Raw genomic sequence first — 20,215 nt, forward strand, 5'->3', positions numbered from 1 at the left:
GGCAGAAGGAACTTTACAAGGATGTGATGAAGGAGAATTATGAGACTCTAATCATGCTGGGTAAGACGCATTACAATTTTTTAGTAGGAAAGAGGGTTTTCTGGTTTGATTTTATAAAGTGAGAAGGTAAGCAAGTGCTGCAGTGATTGTTTTGCTTTCTGTCCGCTACAGACCTGTAGGGGAAGGGGGCCTCAATGAGAGGTAGCTGGCAGAATGAGGGTATACATGCCAATGAGAGAGAGGATCCTCCTCTCCATCCCTCCCAGTCCTGGATACCCTTCTCCCCCTCTACAATCCTAGATCATTCTATCATTTCCCCTTTTCTGATCTTCCTCCTTTCTCTTCACTCTGTGATGTCAATTGTTTGTGAGTTGCCTGAGGAACGAGCGGCCGAATGCCTAGAAAGACAAATTTAGATAGACATTGATGGACAGTAAAGGACCTGAGAGTCTTCTGCTTATGCTAACCACCTTCCCCTTGGGTTGAGCTCACAAGTGCTAGTGGCTGGCAAGCATACAGAACAGGTGTAGCCCCTGACACAGGCAAGCAGCCTGAAACCTGGAAAGGAATGTGAGTGCACCAGAAAACCAGGAACAAAAAGAGGTCAGGCAGGAACTGGAGATGAAGTTTTCAGGCAACAATGACAGAGCTAGCATATGTGGACCAGGAAATAGGACCAAGCTCTGCCAATTGGCTGAGGAAATTCCTGAATATAAATATATATGTAGGCAGGAGCTAAGATGGCTGTAGAAGGAAATGAGGAGCACAAGACTGAGAGGGCTCAATATACAATCCAAAAAGCTCACAGCACATCCTGCTGGCTGGAGGTGACATTGACAATGGATTCTCAATCCTCTCTCACACATTTTCCATCCTCTCCTCCTTGCCTCATCTCCAATTAAGAATATAAGAAATACCATTTTGGTTCAGACAAAAGGTTCATTAAGTCCTGCATTCTGTCTCAAAGTGTGGCCAATTAAGGTCACAAGTACCCAGCAGGATCCCAAAGAGTTGATCCAGTCCTTCTTGTTCATAACCAGTGATAACAAAATGATGGCTTTCCCAAACCTGCATGGCTAATAATGGTTTATGGATTTTTCCTTCAGGAACTTTCCAAACCTTTCATGTATTCATCTATGCTAACTGTTTTCCCCACATCCACATAGTTTGTGCACTGAGTGAAAAAATACTCTGTGATTTGTTTTGCTACCTATTATTTTTATGGAACTTGTCTAGTCTTAGTACAGTTTGAAAGGATAAATCACCATTCTCTATTTACCTGTTCCACCCTACTCATGATTTTATAGACCTCTACCAAATTTCCTCTCAACACACCTACGAACTTCTGATTTTCACCCACCCTGATATTGTTGCGGAATAGGAGGAGGGGGTGGCAGCTGCAGCCTGTACACAGATGTTCTCTCATATACACACACTAACGATACCTTAGCTACCAAAATACTAGAGTTCATCACTACAGAGGTTTCCCCAGGCTCATCCACCATCTTGGGTTCAATCAGCTTACCAGAAGTTTTCTCCTTTTTGATGCGATTTGGTCATCAGTTCATCTTTTTTTTTTTTTTATAACAAAGCTGTCCATAAACCAGTACCAAAATTCAAGGAAATTACTTGTTTGATGATGGCTTCTTTAGATCTCATTGGGGGGGGGGGGGGAGGGATGCACCCAGCCCAAGCAAGCCTCATGTGTCATCCACTCATCATGTCCTGTGGTGACCTCATTCTCTCTAAAGTTTTTATCTTTTTTTGCCGTTTAACTGTTGAAAATTCATTCTTTCTTGTTTGTAACCCAGATCAGTCTAGACAAGTGGGTTTTGCATCCCTACCAGCAGATGGAGGCAGACTTTGAAGCACTGCTATGTAACCGAGAGGGCCACCTGCAGTCCCCTCAGTATGGCTCTGTCTCCAGCAGATGGTAGAGTTGCAAACCTGCAGTCTGGAGTTAAAAAAATAGAAAAGAAAAGAAAGAGAGAGGTTAGAGAAGAAGAGACTCTCCCTGAGGTGTTAGGTTCCTCTGTGGGCCATCCCTCAGGTGGAGCCGGGCAAGCAGGGGCTTGGAAATCCCTGGGCAGCTTGACCCACAGCGGTTCCAGGGAGCTTGACAGCCAGGGATCCTGGCTCCCTCTGCATCCCTGAAGGCTTCTTCCCAGATGCATGTCCAGCAGCAGGAAAGCATCCTTAAGGGGTTTTTCTGCCTGTTTGTTTTTAACTGGGCTGCTCCTGCTTCTTTAAGAGTTTATTAAAAAAAAAAAAAAGAAGAAGAGAAGCGGAGCGGCAGCATTTCGGGCCTTTCCCTTGCAGGGCAGGCCAGAGCTGGGTAAGGAGTGTCATGGGGACCGCGACTGTCAGCGATCGGCTCGGGGAGCCAGGGGCTGGACTGCATGGCCATTTGTCCTTATAGAAACATAGAAATGACGGCAGAAGAAGACCAAACGGCCCATCCAGTCTGCCCAGCAAGCTTCCCTCATTTCTTCTCTCATACTTATCTGTTTCTCTTAGCTCTTGGTTCTATTTCCCTTCCACCCCCACCATTAATGTAGAGAGCAGTGATGGAGCTGCATCCAAGTGAAATATCTAGCTTGATTCGTTAGGGGGTAGTAGGGGTAGTAACCGCCGCAATAAGCAAGCTACACCCATGCTTATTTGTTTTACCCAGACTATGTCATACAGCCCTTATTGGTTGTTTATCTTCTCCCCTGCCGTTGAAGCAGAGAACTATGCTGTATATGCATTGAAAGTGAAGTATCAGGCTTATTTGGTTTGGGGTAGTAACCGCCGTAACAAGCCAGCTACTCCCGTCTTTGTGAGTGCAAATCCTTTTTTCCACATTTCCTCTTGCTGTTGAAGCTTAGAGTGATGTTGGAGTCACAGTAACCATGTGTATGTTTATTGAATAAGGGTATTGTCTCCAGGCAGTAGCCATCATTCTAGCGAGTCCCCCCCTCCTTGCTTGCTCATGTTTTCTTAGATTTTCCCACAATGCACAACTGCGCGGCCTGTTGCAGCCCTGACCGCATGTAGCTAAAACGGCGCTACCGGCAGAGTCGCATTGCGGGAAAGGGTGTTGCTCATGCGAGTGGCCCTGGGGGCAGCTTAATTCAGTGGCTTTATGCTGCGATTGTGCCTCGGGCAGGGAAGGTTCCTCGGGGGGTACTGAGCCCGGGTGCAGGGACCAAATGATTCCAGGGCCCAGGGTCTGACTCGGTAGGAGGTCTGGAAGGTCTTGCAATTAAGAGGAAAGCGTCGGCCAGGAGGAGAGCTGAAGCATAGCACGGAGATTCCCCTCCCCCATTGTCACCAGTGTTTACATCAGTGCAGGAGCTGGGGGTGGGGGGAGGATCAGGCTAGCCCTGGGTCAGATGATGAGGAGGACTTGGGTTTTTCCACAGATTTTGTTCTCCTTAAGGACAAAGCATTCCTGGTTAGGAAGAATGCGGGGGCTAAGCAATCTGTGGATCATCAGGCTCGTCCTGCTGCAAAGGCACCACAGACCTCCTCGACCAGAGGGTCAAGAGACCTTCTCCGCCGCCGGGGCCTGGATCATCCGGAAGATTCTGGTGGTTCAGGGACTTGGATCTGGATGACCCGGATAATGATCCTGACAACCTAGCGGACCCCGGACATGGCGGATCTGGAGGAGATTCCAGTAGCGGAAGGAGATGATCCCAGTGTGGTGCAACTGTTCAGTGAGAAGGAACAGAAGCCGCTTATTCCCCATGTCCTGCAGGAGCTGGTATTAAACTGGTCCAGGGGGAGTCGGACAGTGAGGGGGTGGACCCGGTCTTGGATGATCTCCAGGGTCCTCCTACTTCCTTTCCACTCCCGAAGAAGGTCAAGAAACTGGCAAGTTGGGAGTGGGATCTCCTGGAGGTGGGCCTGAATGTGGCCAGGGCTATGGCAAAGTTATATCCTCTAACTGAGGAAGTTCTTCAGCTGTTGGAGTTGCCCAAGGTGGATGCTTCGGTGTCAGCGGTCATCAAGAAAATGAATTTCCCTGTACGTACCTACAAGTTGTGATATGTAGTAGCCTCATGCAGAGGGCGTATTTACGCTGGGTCTAGAAGGCTCAGGAGAAGTCTTCAGCTGCGACTGGGGCTGATAGCCAGGTAGCCCAGGTGGAGGCCAGACTTGCATATGTGGTGGATGCTCTTTATGACTTGATCCGGATTCGGCCAGGAGTATGGTCGAGGCAGCCTCAGCATGACATTTGTTATGGCTGCGAAATTAGTGAGCTGATATGTGGTCCAAGTCTCAACTCTGTAATCTTCCCTTCCAGGGAAAATTGCTGTTTGGGGAGGCCTTGGAGCAATTGATCAAGGTGCTGGGAGAGTCAAAGAGCATAAGCTGCTGGAGGACAGGAAGTCAGCTCGGAAGACTTTTCTGCTTCGTTTCCGTTTTCAGGAAGGACACAGTTTTCATTCCCTGAAGGGTTCTGCGCCGATGGTGGGGCAGAGACAGGGTTCTGGACAGTAGCAGTGCTTTCAAGAGCCCCGTAGGAATCCCAGAGAGCTCTGGCCAGGGGCCTGGGGCCAGTAAGACCTCACAAAATCAATATCAATGGAGTCAAATAGTTACCCAGGGGAGATAATCAATCATATGAATGGAACTATAATCAAATTACAATTATAGCCTAAATGAAGGTGTCAGAAAGCCTGAAGTTATGTTTCTTACCGAAACCAACCAGTCTTCTCGATCATTCACCTTCACAATTTTTTAATGCACTATTGAATTTTTTAAAATTTTTCAAAAATTATATTTTTATAAAACTTAAGATAAAAGCATTGAGTAGCGCCCAACACGGCCAGTGTTTTGCCAATAGCTTCTTCAGGGGCATATAGAACGTATTGAACGATATCTTAAGCGAATTGGAATATGTGCCTAAAAGTCAAACAACAAAAGGATTCTTTGAAAATACATGCAAAGTTGATCATTAAAACACAGCAGTACTTATCTTTGTTGTAAGGCTACCATTTCAGTCTGGACCAGGCGTCTCAACCATCTCTTACTGCAAATGGAGGAACCGAAGCCAGCGTTAGCGTCTCTTTAAATCTACAGCTGATGCCGAACGTCAATCCTTGACGTGACCTTATGCAGATGAGGATACCAAGCGTCAAAAACTGGATGTCATTGTGAGCAAAAAAACAGATGAACACAGAAAAAATCATTTCGATATGATGCGATCCTTATATAAGTCTTTAGTACAGAAACAACTGAAATGAATTATCCAAGAAATACGTGTAAGTCCAAGTCAGAATCAAGGCAAAAAGGAGAAACTGTTTTCAATTGTAGATCCAGCGTTGTTCTAATCTGAGTAGTTGTTGTTCTTGATTACCTCTACGCCAGTGCTGGACAACTTGATCTATGGTACAAAAAGTGAAATCAGTGAAATTATGTCCAGCCTGAATATAATGGGAGACCAAGGGTTCATCAATACAAGCATTTTTTATGTTAGAACGATGTTCTGTCATATGAGTTTTTAACATGCGCTTGGTTAAGGCAGGTTTTCTAACCAACAAAGAGGCACAATTTTTGGTAAAATCAGATCTCCGAGTACCAGTTTTTTACACACTACCAAAAATTCACAAGAATCTCCAATGTCCTCCAGGTCGTCCAATCGTTTCTAGTTGTGGGTCCCTGCTTGAATCTCTCTCCCGTTTTATTGATCAATTTTTATCACCATTTGTTCCTCAAATGTCTTCTTTCATAAGAGATTCCTCAGACATTGTTCTCTTTTTAGAAGAATTGAAGATTGACACCACTGATCTGAAACTTGTAACCTTGGATGTCAAGGCACTTTATACATCTATTCCGCAGGATGAAGCAATTGAAGTGGCTAGTACTTTTTTCGAGAAGAGATCTCGACCACATCGTATCCCAAGTAATTTTTTGGTACAACTTTTAGAGATCGCCTTAAAAAAGAACATTTTTGCCTTCAATTCAAAGTTTTTTCCAGCAGATCTGTGGGACTGCCATGGGGGCTACCATGGCCCCGGATTTGTCCAATTTATATATGAGTATCTTTGAAGAAAAATGGTTAACTCATCCTCTATTTCAAGAAGAATTGTCTGGAAACGTTACATCGATGATGTTTTTGTTTTATGGCGAGGTACAGAAGATCAATTAAAAATTTTTTTGACATGTCTTAACACCTGCAATTTAAATTTGCGCTTCACTGCCGACATCCAACAAACATCTATTTCCTTTTTGGATATTCAGATTGAGATGACAATTGATGGATTTACAACTTCCATTTACAGAAAACCAGTATGCTCAAATGCCTATTTACATTTTGAGAGCGCGCATCCATGCGCCTTGAAGACAAATCTTCCAGTTAGCCAGTTTATTCATCTTAGAAGACTCTGTACCACTATTGCTGATTTCAAGAACCAGACCAAAATACTGTTTGAACGTTTCACTCAAAGAGGTTATCCACGTTCTTGCATTTGCAAAGCTTATTTGCATGCGAAATTCTCACACCGTGAATGGCTTTTCTTCCTAAATCCATCGAGATATACATGCATTTTACCATTCTCACCAGAAGCCAAATTGATAAAGAAATCGATCATGAAATATTGGCATGTTTTACAAATGCATGACATCTTACAGATTCCTCCACGTATTACCTTTTCTCGCGCCAAAAACTTGAGAGACTCCTTGGTCCATTCAGACTTTTCAGATTTTCCCAGTCTCACAAATTCAATTACTGGTTCACATCAACCCTGTTACACATGTTCGGTCTGTTCTGCCTCTATGACATTGATAATTTTTTGGAATTAAAATCTGGCTTTAAGATCTATCTAAAACAGAAGACCTCTTGTATATCCACCGTGGAGGTACATTTAATTAAATGCCCATGTGACGACCTGTATATTGGCAAGACCAAGTGCATATTAAAAACTCGTATGACAGAACATCGTTCTAACATAAAAAATGCTCGTATTGATGAACCCTTGGTCTCCCATTATATTCAGGCCGGACATAATTTAACTGATTTGACTTTTTTGTGCCATAAATCAAGTTGTCCAGCACTGGCGTGGAGGTAATCAAGAACAACAACTACTCAGATTAGAACAACGCTGGATCTACAAATTGAAAACAGTTTCTCCTTTTGGCCTTAATTCTGACTTGGACTTACACGTATTTCTTGGATAATTCATTTCAGTTGTTTCTGTACTAAAGACTTATATAAGGATCGCATCATGTCGAGATGATTTTTTTTCTGTTTTCATCTGTTTTTTTGCTCGGAGTGACGTCAAGTTTTTGACGCTTGGTATCCTCATCTGCATAATGTGATGTCAAGGATTGACGTTCGGCATCAGCTGTAGATTTAAAGAGACGATAACGCTGGCTTCTGTTCCTCCGTTTGGGAATTATTAGAAAAGGAATGGTGAATAAAACGGAAAATGTCATAATGCCTCTGTATCGCTCCATGGTGAGACCGCACCTTGAATACTGTGTACAATTCTGGTCGCAGCATCTCAAAAAAGATATAATTGCGATGGAGAAGGTACAGAGAAGGGCTACCAAAATGATAAGGGGACTGGAACAACTCCCCTATGAGGAAAGACTAAAGAGGTTAGGACTTTTCAGCTTGGAGAAGAGACGACTGAGGGGGGATATGATAGAGGTGTTTAAAATCATGAGAGGTCTAGAACGAGTAGATGTGAATCGGTTATTTACTCTTTCGGATAGTAGAAAGACTAGGGGGCACTCCATGAAGTTAGCATGGGGCACATTTAAAACTAATCGGAGAAAGTTCTTTTTTACTCAACGCACAATTAAACTCTGGAATTTGTTGCCAGAGAATGTGGTTAGTGCAGTTAGTATAGCTGTGTTTAAAAAAGGATTGGATAAGTTCTTGGAGGAGAAGTCCATTACCTGCTATTAAGTTCACTTAGAGAATAGCCACTGCCATTAGCAATGGTTACATGGAATAGACTTAGTTTTTGGGTACTTGCCAGGTTCTTATGGCCTGGATTGGCCACTGTTGGAAACAGGATGCTGGGCTTGATGGACCCTTGGTCTGACCCAGTATGGCATTTTCTTATGTTCTTATGTTCTTATGTTTATTTTGTTGTTGTCCCTGTAGGGAGCCTTTTCTGAGAGTCTCGGATGAGGGAGTGGCATTGCGTACTGTTCCCTCATTCCTTTCTAAGATGGTTTCTTCTTTCCATCTTGTTTTCCCAAATTGGTCAGCTGAATTGTCGGAATCCAGGGAACTCCATCTCTTGGATGTTCGTCAGGGACTGTAGCATTATTTAAAAGTCACCAACAGTTTTCGGCGATCGGATCATTTGTTTGTGTTATTTGGAGATGCAAAAAAGGGATGCAAGGCTTCCAAGGGTACAATAGCACGTTGGCTAAAGGAGGAGATTGTCTCTGCCTGCATTTGCAAAAGGAAGGAAAAGTTTGGATGGATTGTGTGCGCATTCTACTAGGGTACAGGCAGCTTCTTGGGCTGAGTGTCAGTTGGTTTCGCCGCAGGAGCTTTGTAGAGCGGCAATGTGGTTGTCTTTACACACTTTTTCTCACCATTACCGGTTGGATGTTCAAGCTCCGAGTGAAGCATTCTAGAGTGCCTCCACACAATGATTTAGGTTCTTCAGTCTCTATGAGCTTCATTGTCAATTTTCCAAAGTCCAACTTGATCCCATCCCAAGAGATCCAGTTCATAGGATCCTATATTGGCTCCAAGAGAAAGCCTGCCTACCATTCAAGAGAACTGGGATTTTAATGGGCCTTGTGAAATCCCTACTGCAATGGGACTGTTCATCAACAAGGCCAGTCCTTGTCCTACTCAGTCACATGGCTGTGATTCATGTAGACCCCTGGCTCACCTCCACATGTATTGCTTTAATTGTCCTTTGAGGATCAGTGGTATCAATTGCTTCAGCCTCTATCTTATCAGCTTTTCATGTCTCCTGAGATGTGGGTGTCTCTGCAGTCGTGGATGAATCCATAAGTTCTTGCCCTAGGACTTCCATTGTGAGTCCTGGCACATCAAATTGTGCTGTGTACTGATGCATCCATTAGAGGCTTGGAGGGGCACACCGGTACTTTGTGGACTCTGGGATTGTGGTTCAAAGTGGAGAGTCATCTGCAGATCAATCTTCTGGAGCTTTGGGCCATGCAGTATACATTAAGAGCTTTATCCTACCTGCTCTCAGGCAAGAGAATCTTGATCCAGATTGTCAGTCAGGTGGCTATGTTTTATATAAATAAGCAGAGAGGTGCATTCGCCCATTATGAAGAGGCACTAAGGATCTGATCAAGGGCCAATCTTCACAGTTCCTATCTCCAAAGAAACTTATCTCCCAGGCATCCAGAACACCAGTCTCATAAGTGGTCCATAGATCAGGGGATCATAGATGACCTGTTCCACTGTTGGAGAAACCTGGGGATCAATTTATTTGCATCAGAGGGCAAACAAAAGGTCAGTCAGTTCTGTTCCATGAGACTGAGTAGCTGCAGATAAGTTCCCAATGCTTTCATGCTAGACTGGAATGTCAGTCTACTCTTTGCATACCCTCCAATTTCACTCTTTGCCAGGAATGTCCAGAAGTTTCTACAGGAGAGGGCAAGGAGTATTCTCATAATCACAGCTAGGCCTCATCAGGTTTGGTATCCTTACTGATCCAGCTTGGGGTTTCTCAGAGGCATCCCCAGGAGGATGGAAATGGCCACCTAAATCAATCTGTCATTGGCCTTCACAGCATGGATGTTGAGAACATAGTAGTATCCTACTTACTCCTCCCCAGGAATCTAGAGGACATTCTGAGTTCATCTAGGAAGTTTTCCACCAGACGATTTATAGTTTCACGTGGAAGAGTTCCTCTGAATGCTGCAAGTCCAGTCGTCTGGACCCCTTCACTTGTAGTCCAAGAGATCTCTTGTCCAATATCTCTTCTCACTATTGCCATCAGGCCTCAGCTTCTCTTCTGTTAATGTGCAGCTCAGTACCACTGTGGCTTATCAACGGTGGGTGGATGACGCACTTATGTCTCTTCACTCTTCATTAAGGTTGGGGAGGCCAATATTCAGTGCTTCTTATCCTGATAAGTAATGACTTATCCAACTTAGTGGCAGCTGCTGAATATTTGGCTATGTTTAGTCATTTATCCGGTTAAGCAGTTAGTCTGTGGGCAGATTGGTGTGGCGTCACTTATCCAGCTAACTTAGCCAGATAGTTAGCAATATTCATACTTATCCAGCTATGTTAATCAGACAAGTTAGACCTGCCATAGAGCAGATATAACTTATCCGGCTAAGTAGTGCCAAATACAGAGATATACGGCAACATAGCCGTACTGCTGAATATCCCATATAAGTTCACTGGATAAGTTTTATCCAGCTAACTTACCTAGCCATTTTCTTTTGAATATTGAGCCCATAGCTAATAAACTACTGGTGCTGTGGGGTCTTAATGTGGTCTTGGCCCAACTCCTGAAACCATCCTTCGAACTTCTCAAGTCAGTGGATCTGACGTTTCTCACCTGAAAGGTTTTGTTCCTCGTGGCCATTGCCTCAGCATGCAGAGGGAGCAAATTACAGGCCCTGGACTTGTGTTCGCCATACCTTCAGTTTTTTCACAGAAGAGTTGTTTTCTGCCCTCACCCTCAGTTTCTTCCAAACGTGGTATCTGCATTCCACATCTGTCAAGCAGTCGTGCTGCTTTCATTCTTCCCAAAACCTCATACACACAAAGGAGAATGGGGTCTTCACTTCTTGAACTGTAAGAGAGCCCTAACATATTACTTGAAGCAGACCCAAGCTCGTAGTCCAGTTTCTCAGCTTCTCAACAGATTGGGAAGGGCAGTTGCCAAAAAAACGTTGTCAGTTGGCCAGTGGACTGAATAGTGAACTGCTACACTCTGGCTGGATTTCAGCTGTGGACCCTCGGTTAAGGGCCATTAAATGGAGGCCTCGGTGACATCAGTTACTCATCTGCAAAGTTGCTACTTGGTTGTCTGTGCACACACCTTCATGTCTCATTACTGTCTAGTCAGCATGTCCCGAAGAGACCTTATGTGAGGGAAGTCTATAGGAAGCTCCCTCAGACTACCTTAAGGGACCGGGCTCAGCTGTCTCGCCCACTCCTCCTTAAGATGCAGACCCACAGGGAATTCTGGGCGAAGGGAGGAGCCCTTCACTGGAGTATAAGAAGGCAGGGCCTAGAAGGGTTTAAGCAGGCAGAGACCCACCATACTCCAACACAACTTAAAATTTTACTATCAGAGCATCTATATTGTACATTCCAACATTATGATCCTTTCAAACAGAAAGACTGAAAACTTATCATACATTTGGAATGAAACACCTTAATAGGCATTACAATGTTATGAACAGATATTAAATAAATAATGCATAATAAAGCATAAGAGCAAACTGTGTAATTTATTGATTTCCATTAACTGTTTACCATATTGTTGTGTGTGTGTTTATTAATTACCATATTGTTGTGTTTATTAATTTTCTCCCCCCTCCCCTACCCCTGTTACCACGATACAAAGCCCGCCTCTAGATATATGATCCTATCTTACTTTCGAAGTCAGATGCTGTTGAGGTAATGCTGAAGAGATAATGATGGCATTGACATCTCCAAATATGTATAATCTTTATACTGGGCCTGTGGATCATAAATTGAATATCCCCACGAGTGAATCTGATATCTGTAAATACATTTCAACTAGAGCGGGACCCTTTCCAGCTAGTGTAGGGCTGCCACACTTGTTCAGAGCTGTGCAACCGATCGCATCGAATAGCTGTCAGCTTCCCCATATAAAACCCTTTTTCTAATCTGGAGCGAAAGTGATTTAGAAGAGGGTAATTCAGCTTTGCGCCACCACTGTGCTAATCAAGACCTGTTCCGTTGAAGGACCGAGTGTTACCCGAAGTTATAAGGTGAGCTGCACCGATTGTTTTTTCCCACTGTAAATAAATTGCACTAAGGAGCATCCAGAATTTGCCTCCTTATTTCTCTGGCTGTTTCCAAACGGCTGTTACCCGAGTTACCGCACCGTACCTTTGGGTAAGCAGTTCTGCGCAGCCTGTTAACCCAGTCGTTCATTCTCCATTGGTGGGGGAGGGGTGCCGGATCTGAGTTGTCTGTTAATTGCTCCACAACTTGGAACTCTCCCCATTGGTTATGATTGATTTAATCTTGTTTGCTGACAGAGAAAGGAAAGTTGCTTACCTGTAGCAGGAGTTCTCCATCGACAGCAGGATAAACCAGACCTCTATGTATTCCCCACCCACCTTCTTGGAGCGTGAACTATTAAGCTTAAGTTCTGGAAGAGTCAGAGAGGCTCACAAGGCAGTAACTGCAAACAAGAACTCGCACGCTTGCTCAGAAACACTTCTGAGCTGTTAGCGGAAGATTGGAAGCAGATATACTTGCATTTGGGGAAAGGTTTGATATCCGCTACTCATATAGAGAATGGCTACAAAATGTTATACAGGTGGTGTGTCACTCCAGGACAACTGAGTCACATGTACCCAGGGACTTCCGACACCTGTTGGAAGCTGTGCTCTGCCAAGGGCACCTTCTTTCATCTTAGGCGGACTTGTCCTAAAAGTTTGGATTTGTGGTAACAGATCTCACGCTGGTTAACCTTGGTTCTAGGTTCATCCGTGGCTCTTACTCCTGCCCTGCGCTCTCCTAAACCGAGAGAGTTCTAACTGTGACTCATTAAATATTTTATTTATTTTTTATTTATTTTTATATACCGACATTCGATCTCAATCGAGATATCACACTGGTTTACATTCAGGTACTGTAGGTATTTCTCTATCCCCAGAGGGCTCACAATCTAAGTTTTGTACCTGAGGCAATGGATGGTAAAGTGACTTGCCCAAGGTCACAAGGAGCAACAGCAGGACTTGAACCCTGGTCTCCTGGTTCACAGTCCACTGCTCTAACCACTAGGCTATTCCTCCTCGGCGGCTCAGTGCTCCATAGCAAAATACCGGAAAGATCCGGCGGTGCCATCTTTGCAGTATGTTCAATCTCAAGTACTTGCAGTGCACACGATGGGGAAAATTACTGCACAGAAACATAGAGCACTTCCTCGCTTCAATCAGGTTTGGTCCAAATGCGAATGGTGGCTGTCGTCTATAGCGAACTGATAGTGGAGGGAAATGACAGTTTTCCAGGATCCACTCAGACACTAGCTACGTACCTATACCCATATACTTAATAATGTTGTCGCTCTTATACCACTCTCGTTTTTCTGTAAAATTTGCTGGGGGGGAGGGAGGGGTTGATTGTATGTAAAATTCTTGTATATAATGAATAATGTCCAGACCAGGGTGGTCGCAACTCGTTTATTTTTTGATCATTATGGATCTTTTTTTGGGGGGGAACCTGTCCAGAATGCAAAAAAGACATTATGATCGTTGATAGCAGATACCTTTTCCAAGAGACACTTTTCTCAGACTTTGATGCACCGTTTATTGATAATTTTGTTACTGTGCTTACTACAGATGGTTATGGACTGTATTGTTGTTTGTTATTCAATAAAAATTTACAAATTAAAAAAAAAATAAAAAGAAGAAACACCTCTGAGCTCTGTCAGCCGTTGGATGATTTATCCTGCTGTCTGCTGAGGAGCCCGGTTACCGGTAAGCAACTTTGCGTTTCTTCAGAACTTATATCCTGCTTGACTCTATGTCCTCTTTAATATACAGTGCTACCCCTTTCACTAATTTGGTCTGCCCCGTCATTTCAATGGAATTAGAGTGTCCTCTTCCCACTAGGTCACTGAGATGCCTATTACATCTATACATTCTAACTCTCCGATCTTGGTTTTTTTAATCTTCTGGCATATACAGATAGAGAAAAGTACACTCTTTATGTATATTCCCAACCTGCTCAGTAGCAGTTGATATAGGTAATTTTGAATCATTCATTTTGGCTGTTCATTATTTAAATGCGCCTGAGCTTCTTCAGCCTTTACCACTACCTTTCTATCGGGATTCTCTTAACTTCCTCTTTTTTGTCAGAATCCTTTGAAGATACCTCATGCAGAACCATTTTCTCCTGAGGTGAGGGACTGTTGGCTTCCCCCCATGGTCTAGTTTAAAAACTGTCTATTTACATTAACTAGGTTCCACCCTAATTAATGTGAGCTAAAGCCCTCTTCTCTGCACCATTGTCTCATCCACACACGGAGGCTCTGGAGCTCATCCTGCTTTTGAGCTCCTGCACATGGAACAGGAGTATTTATGAGAATGTCTCCCTGGAGATTCCAGATTTCAATCTTCTGCGAAAAGCCTAAATATGGCTTCCAGAACTTTCCTCCTGCACCTTCCTTTGTTTTTGGTACCCACATGTATCATGACAGCCAAATCTTCCTCAGTCCTCTCTGAAATCCTGTTTAGGTGATGTAGAAGGCCTATTGCTTTTGCACTGGGTGGGTAGGTTACCGAGTGATCCTCATGACTACCAGCCACCCGGCTATCTACTTTTTAAATGATTGAATCGCCAATAATTGTGGCATTCCTAACCCTTCCCACCTTGGCCACAGACTCCTGGAGAAGCATCCTTGGTGTGAGAGGATAACGCATCACATGAAAGGCATGTTCCAGCTAGATGATCACTGCTTGCCACATGAGGTAATGCTCTTCTTTTTAGTGACACCACTCTGGTAGCACGGGGCCTACCAGAGTGGTGTCCTCTGTACTGTAATCCTCTCTATTTGCCTCATTTCCTCTATTCCTAGAACCCAGACCTCCAAAGATTAGACTCATTCTCTATGAGCTAGGAGCTCTTTGCACCAGATGCACACATTTAATGCTCCCCCTCAACAGCCAGATAATCACACATATGACATTTGGTGCAAAAGACTGGGTAGACCCCATTTCACTGTTGAACGGCTGTCTGCATCTTTTTTTTTTTATTTAAGTTGTTATAAAAATTGGTTTCTTAAATTTATTTGGAAGGGAGGAGAGAGGGGATGATTGTTTTACAAGAGAGGGGGTTATTGTGTCAGGTGTGGGAGATGGGTCTGCAGAAACGGATTCACCCCAGGCCCCAAACTCCCTAGGGCAGGGTTGTCCAAACTATAGCTTGCTGACCATAGCCCCCATGTCCTTGTTCCAGCCGTAACAGCAGCAACATAATTTCTGCCAGCTTGTGGGAGGAAATGACATCCTGGAGCTGGCGGAAGTGATGTCTCTGTGGTCAGTTTTTCCTGCCAATAGCATTTCCCTGAGGGCCTTCACGCCCACTTCTCAACTGGAGGTCTGAAAGGAGCAGACGTCTGGTGGTAAGGCCTTACTGAAGAAGGGGTTGCTAAAATATTTAGCTCTGTGTGTGAGTGTGTGTATATATTTATATATTATAGTTATGAGGTCAATTTTCAAGCTACATGCACAAAAAGAACTTTGAATATTTCTGCCACTGAGTGCATATATTCTGTTTTATCTGAACATAAAGGGGGCATCTACGGAGAAGTTCCAAGGGCAGGGCTTACCTTTCCCCAGGTGAGTGAGGATATTCATGGCTTGCTGGGTAAAATTATGCTCTACAGTGTAGTAAAAACAAATCACAGTCCTAACTTTACCTGGATAAAGTTATGTGTGTAACTTCATCTGAGTATATTTGGTGGCAGACTTGTGCGTGCAAATTCTGCTGAATATCTAAGACTTTTCACCAATTTTCAAAGCAAAAGTCTGTATATATTTTAAATGGAAAATAACGGGCAATGATTTGAAAATGCAATCTCTGCACATTCCTTTCCTTGCCACCCCTAACCCATGCCCTGGGAGCACCTCCTTTCCTTATGGCTAACGGTACACGCAGGGTGAATCCTTTTAGTCACACTGCGGGAGAACATCTTAAAAACAGCCAATTTATGGGGATTAATCACCATTTACCTGCATAAATGGCTTTAAGAATTGTCCACTATGATTAATACAGGCTTTCTCCAGTAATGCCCAATGTTTACATTTTTAATCAACAGATACTCGTCACCAGGAACTCAGCGAGACTCCAGAAACAAACAAAAAGTTACCTAAAGGAGATGTGGAGGACATTTTCTGTTCTGACTGGGGAAAAAAGTGCAGGAATCTGTACATCTCAGAAAAGAAGCAAAGAAATTCAACAGGAGACTCAGTTCTGTGTGAGCAAAGTGCCAGAAATATCCCACAGACAGAGGAAGAGCAGAGAAACCTGAAAACAGAAGAAAGATGTGCATGTGATATGTGTATGATATTCCTCACAGATCCTGTACTTCTGAAATCAGAACAGAGCTCTCTCGATGAAGAGAGACTATCTACAAATACAGATTCTGGGGAAACCATAAGTCAGAAGGGAGAACAGAAGCAACAAAAAATATGTGCAGTAGAGACACCTTACACATGTTCTGATTCTTGGAAATGTTTTAGTAATAAGAGAAAATTATTGGAACACCAGAAAATCAACGAAGGGAAGAAACTGTGTACAGCTACAGAATATGGAAAAAGCTTTCTCAATAAAGAAAACCTCACAAATTACCAGGAAAGTGACACTAATGAAAGAGCATTTTCAGGTTCCGATTGTGACAAAAATTTCCATCAGAAAGCAAACTTTACGAAAAATCCAAAATTCAACCCAGGAGAGAGACCAGTTTCAAATAAGGAATGTAACAAAAGCTTATGTCATAAAAAAGATACTGGAGAAAGATCTGACAAATGCTTCAATAGAAAGGTAGACCTTTCCAGTGACCAGAAAATCCACAAAGGAGAGCGACAGTTTAGTTGTGATAAAAGCATCAGTCAGATGACAACTTTCACAAAGCATCAAATAATCCATGAAGAAATGAAACGATTTATATGTAGTGAGTGTAATAAGAGCTTCAGTTTGATGGCATCACTCACCCGCCACCAGAAAAGCCACAAAGGAGTGAAACCATTTACATGTGCTGAATGTGGGAATTGCTTCAGTAGGAAGGAAAGTCTCACACGCCACCAGAGAATCCACACAGGAGTGAAACCATTTACATGTGCTGAGTGTGGTCAGTGCTTCATTTGGAAGGAACAGCTTATAAACCACCAGAGAATTCACACTGGAATAGATCCATATACATGTTCTGAGTGTGGTCAGAGCTTCAGTTTGAAAGTAAACTTTAAAAGCCACCAGAAAATCCACTCAAAAAAGAAACCATTTACATGTGCTGAGTGTACTGAGTGTTTCATTTTGAAAAGAGAACTTAAAAGCCACCAGAGAATCCACAGGGGAGCGAAACCATTTACATGTGCTGAGTGTGGTAAGAGCTTCAATTGGAAGGCACACTTCACGATCCATCAGAGAATCCACTCTGGAATGAAACCATTTGCATGCAGTGAGTGTGGTAAGTCTTTCAGCAGGAAGGAGAGCCTCACATGTCACCAGAAAATCCACACAGGAGTGAAACCATTTGCATGCACTGAATGTAGTAAACAGTTCTATTTGAAGACACATCTTGCCAGCCACCAGAGAATCCACTCTGGAATTAAACCATTTATATGTACCGAGTGCGGTAAGAGCTTCGGTCAAAAGACAAACCTCACAATCCACCAGAGAATCCACACTGGAGTAAAACCATTTTCATGTACAGAATGCGGTAAGAGCTTCATTGTGAAGACAAACCTCACAGTCCACCAGATAACCCACACAGGACTAAAACCTTTTTCATGTACGGAGTGTGGTAAGAGCTTCAATGTGAAGACAAGACTCACAGCCCACCAGAAAATCCACTCCAAGAGGTGAGAGAAAAAATGTAAATAAGTAGAAATCTCCCTCCAAGTTTTGCTGAGTACCTTTTTGTGGTGATCTCATTGTATAACATCTGGACTAAATCTTAGCAATACTACTATTAAAGTATGACAGGAATGGAAAAGACAAATTCATTAGGACTAAAGATGGTGGTGGTGATAGTGCAGCTCATGCCATTCAGATGACTAAGATCTTCTCTCAGACCTTTTGTGGCAATCCCATCATCAAGGGAAATCTAAAAGAACAGACACCCAAAACAGATCCTTCTCTGGGGCAGCTGGAACTCTCTCCCAGAAAATCTCAGAAGTACAGGATTACCCCAGTTTCAGGAAGCAGCTAAAGGCCTGGCTCTTCTATCAGACTCTTGATACCGAATTTGAAAGACAAAAGCACTAAAAGATAGTACCTACACATTGGGCCACCTCAATAGTTAGCTAGTAATTTAATTTGTAGCGCATGGAATACTCATTGTAGACGAAATTAACAATAATATATAAAATGCTCCATATAAATATATATATATAGGAAATTATACATTAAACTTTCACACATATTAGAATAACATTATCGTACATAGCGTTGATAAATAAAACAACAAAATAACCTTGTATGTAGCATGCGTACCCTCAAATTCAGTGTAATCGATACCTTATCACTTAGGGCCTCATTTTCCAAAAGTATCGCACGCGGTAAGGGACATTTCGTGTGTGATACCAAAATGGGGGCGGAGTCGGCCCCGGAAGAGGAGGAGTCGGGGCGTCACCGGGGCCGACTCCGCGAAGACGGCGCCGTCAGCGAAAAGGTAAGGGCCTTTTCGCATCAGCTTTCGCTCCCAATAGCTACACCTCCTATGGTGGCGCTATTGGGTGCGAAATCGGCAGCGATCGCACCGCGATGGTGAGATCGCTGCCGGCTGGCGCAGGCCCTCCCCCCATTTCGGCCCCCCGCCCCTCATCTTCTAAAGTATCGCAGGCCTGCGATACTTTAGAAAATGAGGCCCTTAGAGTGATCCTAAAAGGGCCAAACAACAAATATAGATATACTCTTATTTATTAAAGATTATATATGTTAAAGGTTGTACATCATTCCCCTGTCTTGCAGTGTTAAGTGGGGTGGAAGGTTGGGAGTGGGAGAAAATGTACAATGGTTAACACAAAAGCGAAAATGGTTGTTAACTTTGCTAAATGAGTATTGTGTACCTTTGATCTGCAACGTCAATAAAAAAGGATGTGAAAAAAAAAAACCTGACAGTACCTGGATTCTGCCTCAAAAGAGCTGCAGCCAGTGCACTTACTTGGCGAGGCCACAGCCCGGTGATGACTGTGGCATCTCTCCATGGCCCCGTGCAGTGGGAGGGCAGCGGGCAGACACACCATTAGCGTGTTACATCAGGGGGATAGAGATGCGTGGAGCGGGACCATAGCCTCAGCCATTGTAGGCTGGTGCGCCTCAGCCTCTCTCCCTTCCTTGGCGGCATCATGCATGGCTCGCTCTCATTGCAGCAGCGGTCAGATTGGCACGGCCTGGCGTTAGCAATTTGAGCCTCGTCTCGGTTTGGTGGAGTGGGTGACAGTGCTCACGGGCATGTGGGAGGCCGTGGCAGCCTTTTTGTGAGTGGTAGCGGCAGAGGGGGAGTCTGGATTTGAGGCTCTCGGTCACTGTTGCAGTTGGCGGGGCAGCACAACGGGGCACCTGCAGCGTTTGGGCAGTACTTTTAAGGTAATTAGAAAAAAAAAAAGGGAAAGGAAGGCCGAGAGTTTTTTTGTTTTGTGGGCCCGCCGTGGAGGGGTTGGGATGTTTTTGGTCATGCCTTTGGGAGGTGGGTATCTGGGTTGGGCGTGTCGGAGGTGGGGCATTCCTGGCTGGGCACGCAAGGCGTCTTCGATGGGGGCTGATTGATGCTTTGCAGGAAGGCCCCCGGATCAGGTGGTGGGGGCCAGGGAGTTGGCGTTGGATGTGGGGTATGTGGCGACACGTGTGGCGGCCATGTTCCCGAGAGGGTTGCAACAAAATGTTGCGCACCGCGGCTGGATGCTCGGATGTGGCGGCAGCACGTGTGATCTCCCGGTGCCCGGCTGCTGTTTTGTTTTAGGCAGTTAAACGGCCAAATCCTGCTCTGGTTTTTCTTGTTCCCCGCTTGGGGGGGGGGGGAGCCAATGATCCTGCTTCCTCTTCCAACACAAAAGGCTGTTAAAGCCCCCCTTCCTCCTGCGTGTGCCATTCCAGCAAGCAGCAACTTCCTTTCTATTTTTCTGGGACTAGGGATGAAGTGGCAGGGATTACACTGAGGCCTCCCTCAGGTCGGCTCCAGGTTTCTTTAAAAAATAACTAAGTAAACATAATGGAAGGAAGTTTTGGTTTTGGTTTTCTTTGTCTCCTTTCTCAGGGCGGATCCAAAGAGCAATTATGATAGGGTGGATCTTGTGCAAAGCGGATGTGTCTCGTCTCTTTCCCAACGCTAGT

At 44.2% G+C, this 20,215-nt stretch overlaps 1 protein-coding gene across 1 annotated transcript; it reads left to right on the forward strand.

The window, feature by feature from the left end:
- The first annotated feature begins 5 nt into the window (after positions 1–5).
- On the forward strand, positions 6–18,520 carry LOC115085923 (gastrula zinc finger protein XlCGF26.1-like). The gene is made up of 2 exons (XM_029592464.1): positions 6–60; positions 15,981–18,520. Exons 1-2 carry the CDS (start codon positions 27–29, stop codon positions 17,744–17,746), a joined length of 1,800 nt encoding a protein of 599 aa, XP_029448324.1. The 5' UTR covers positions 6–26; the 3' UTR covers positions 17,747–18,520.
- The last annotated feature ends 1,695 nt before the right edge of the window (positions 18,521–20,215 follow it).

Source organism: Rhinatrema bivittatum, chromosome 2, assembly GCF_901001135.1.
Source record: "Rhinatrema bivittatum chromosome 2, aRhiBiv1.1, whole genome shotgun sequence".
Taxonomy (NCBI): domain Eukaryota; kingdom Metazoa; phylum Chordata; class Amphibia; order Gymnophiona; family Rhinatrematidae; genus Rhinatrema; species Rhinatrema bivittatum.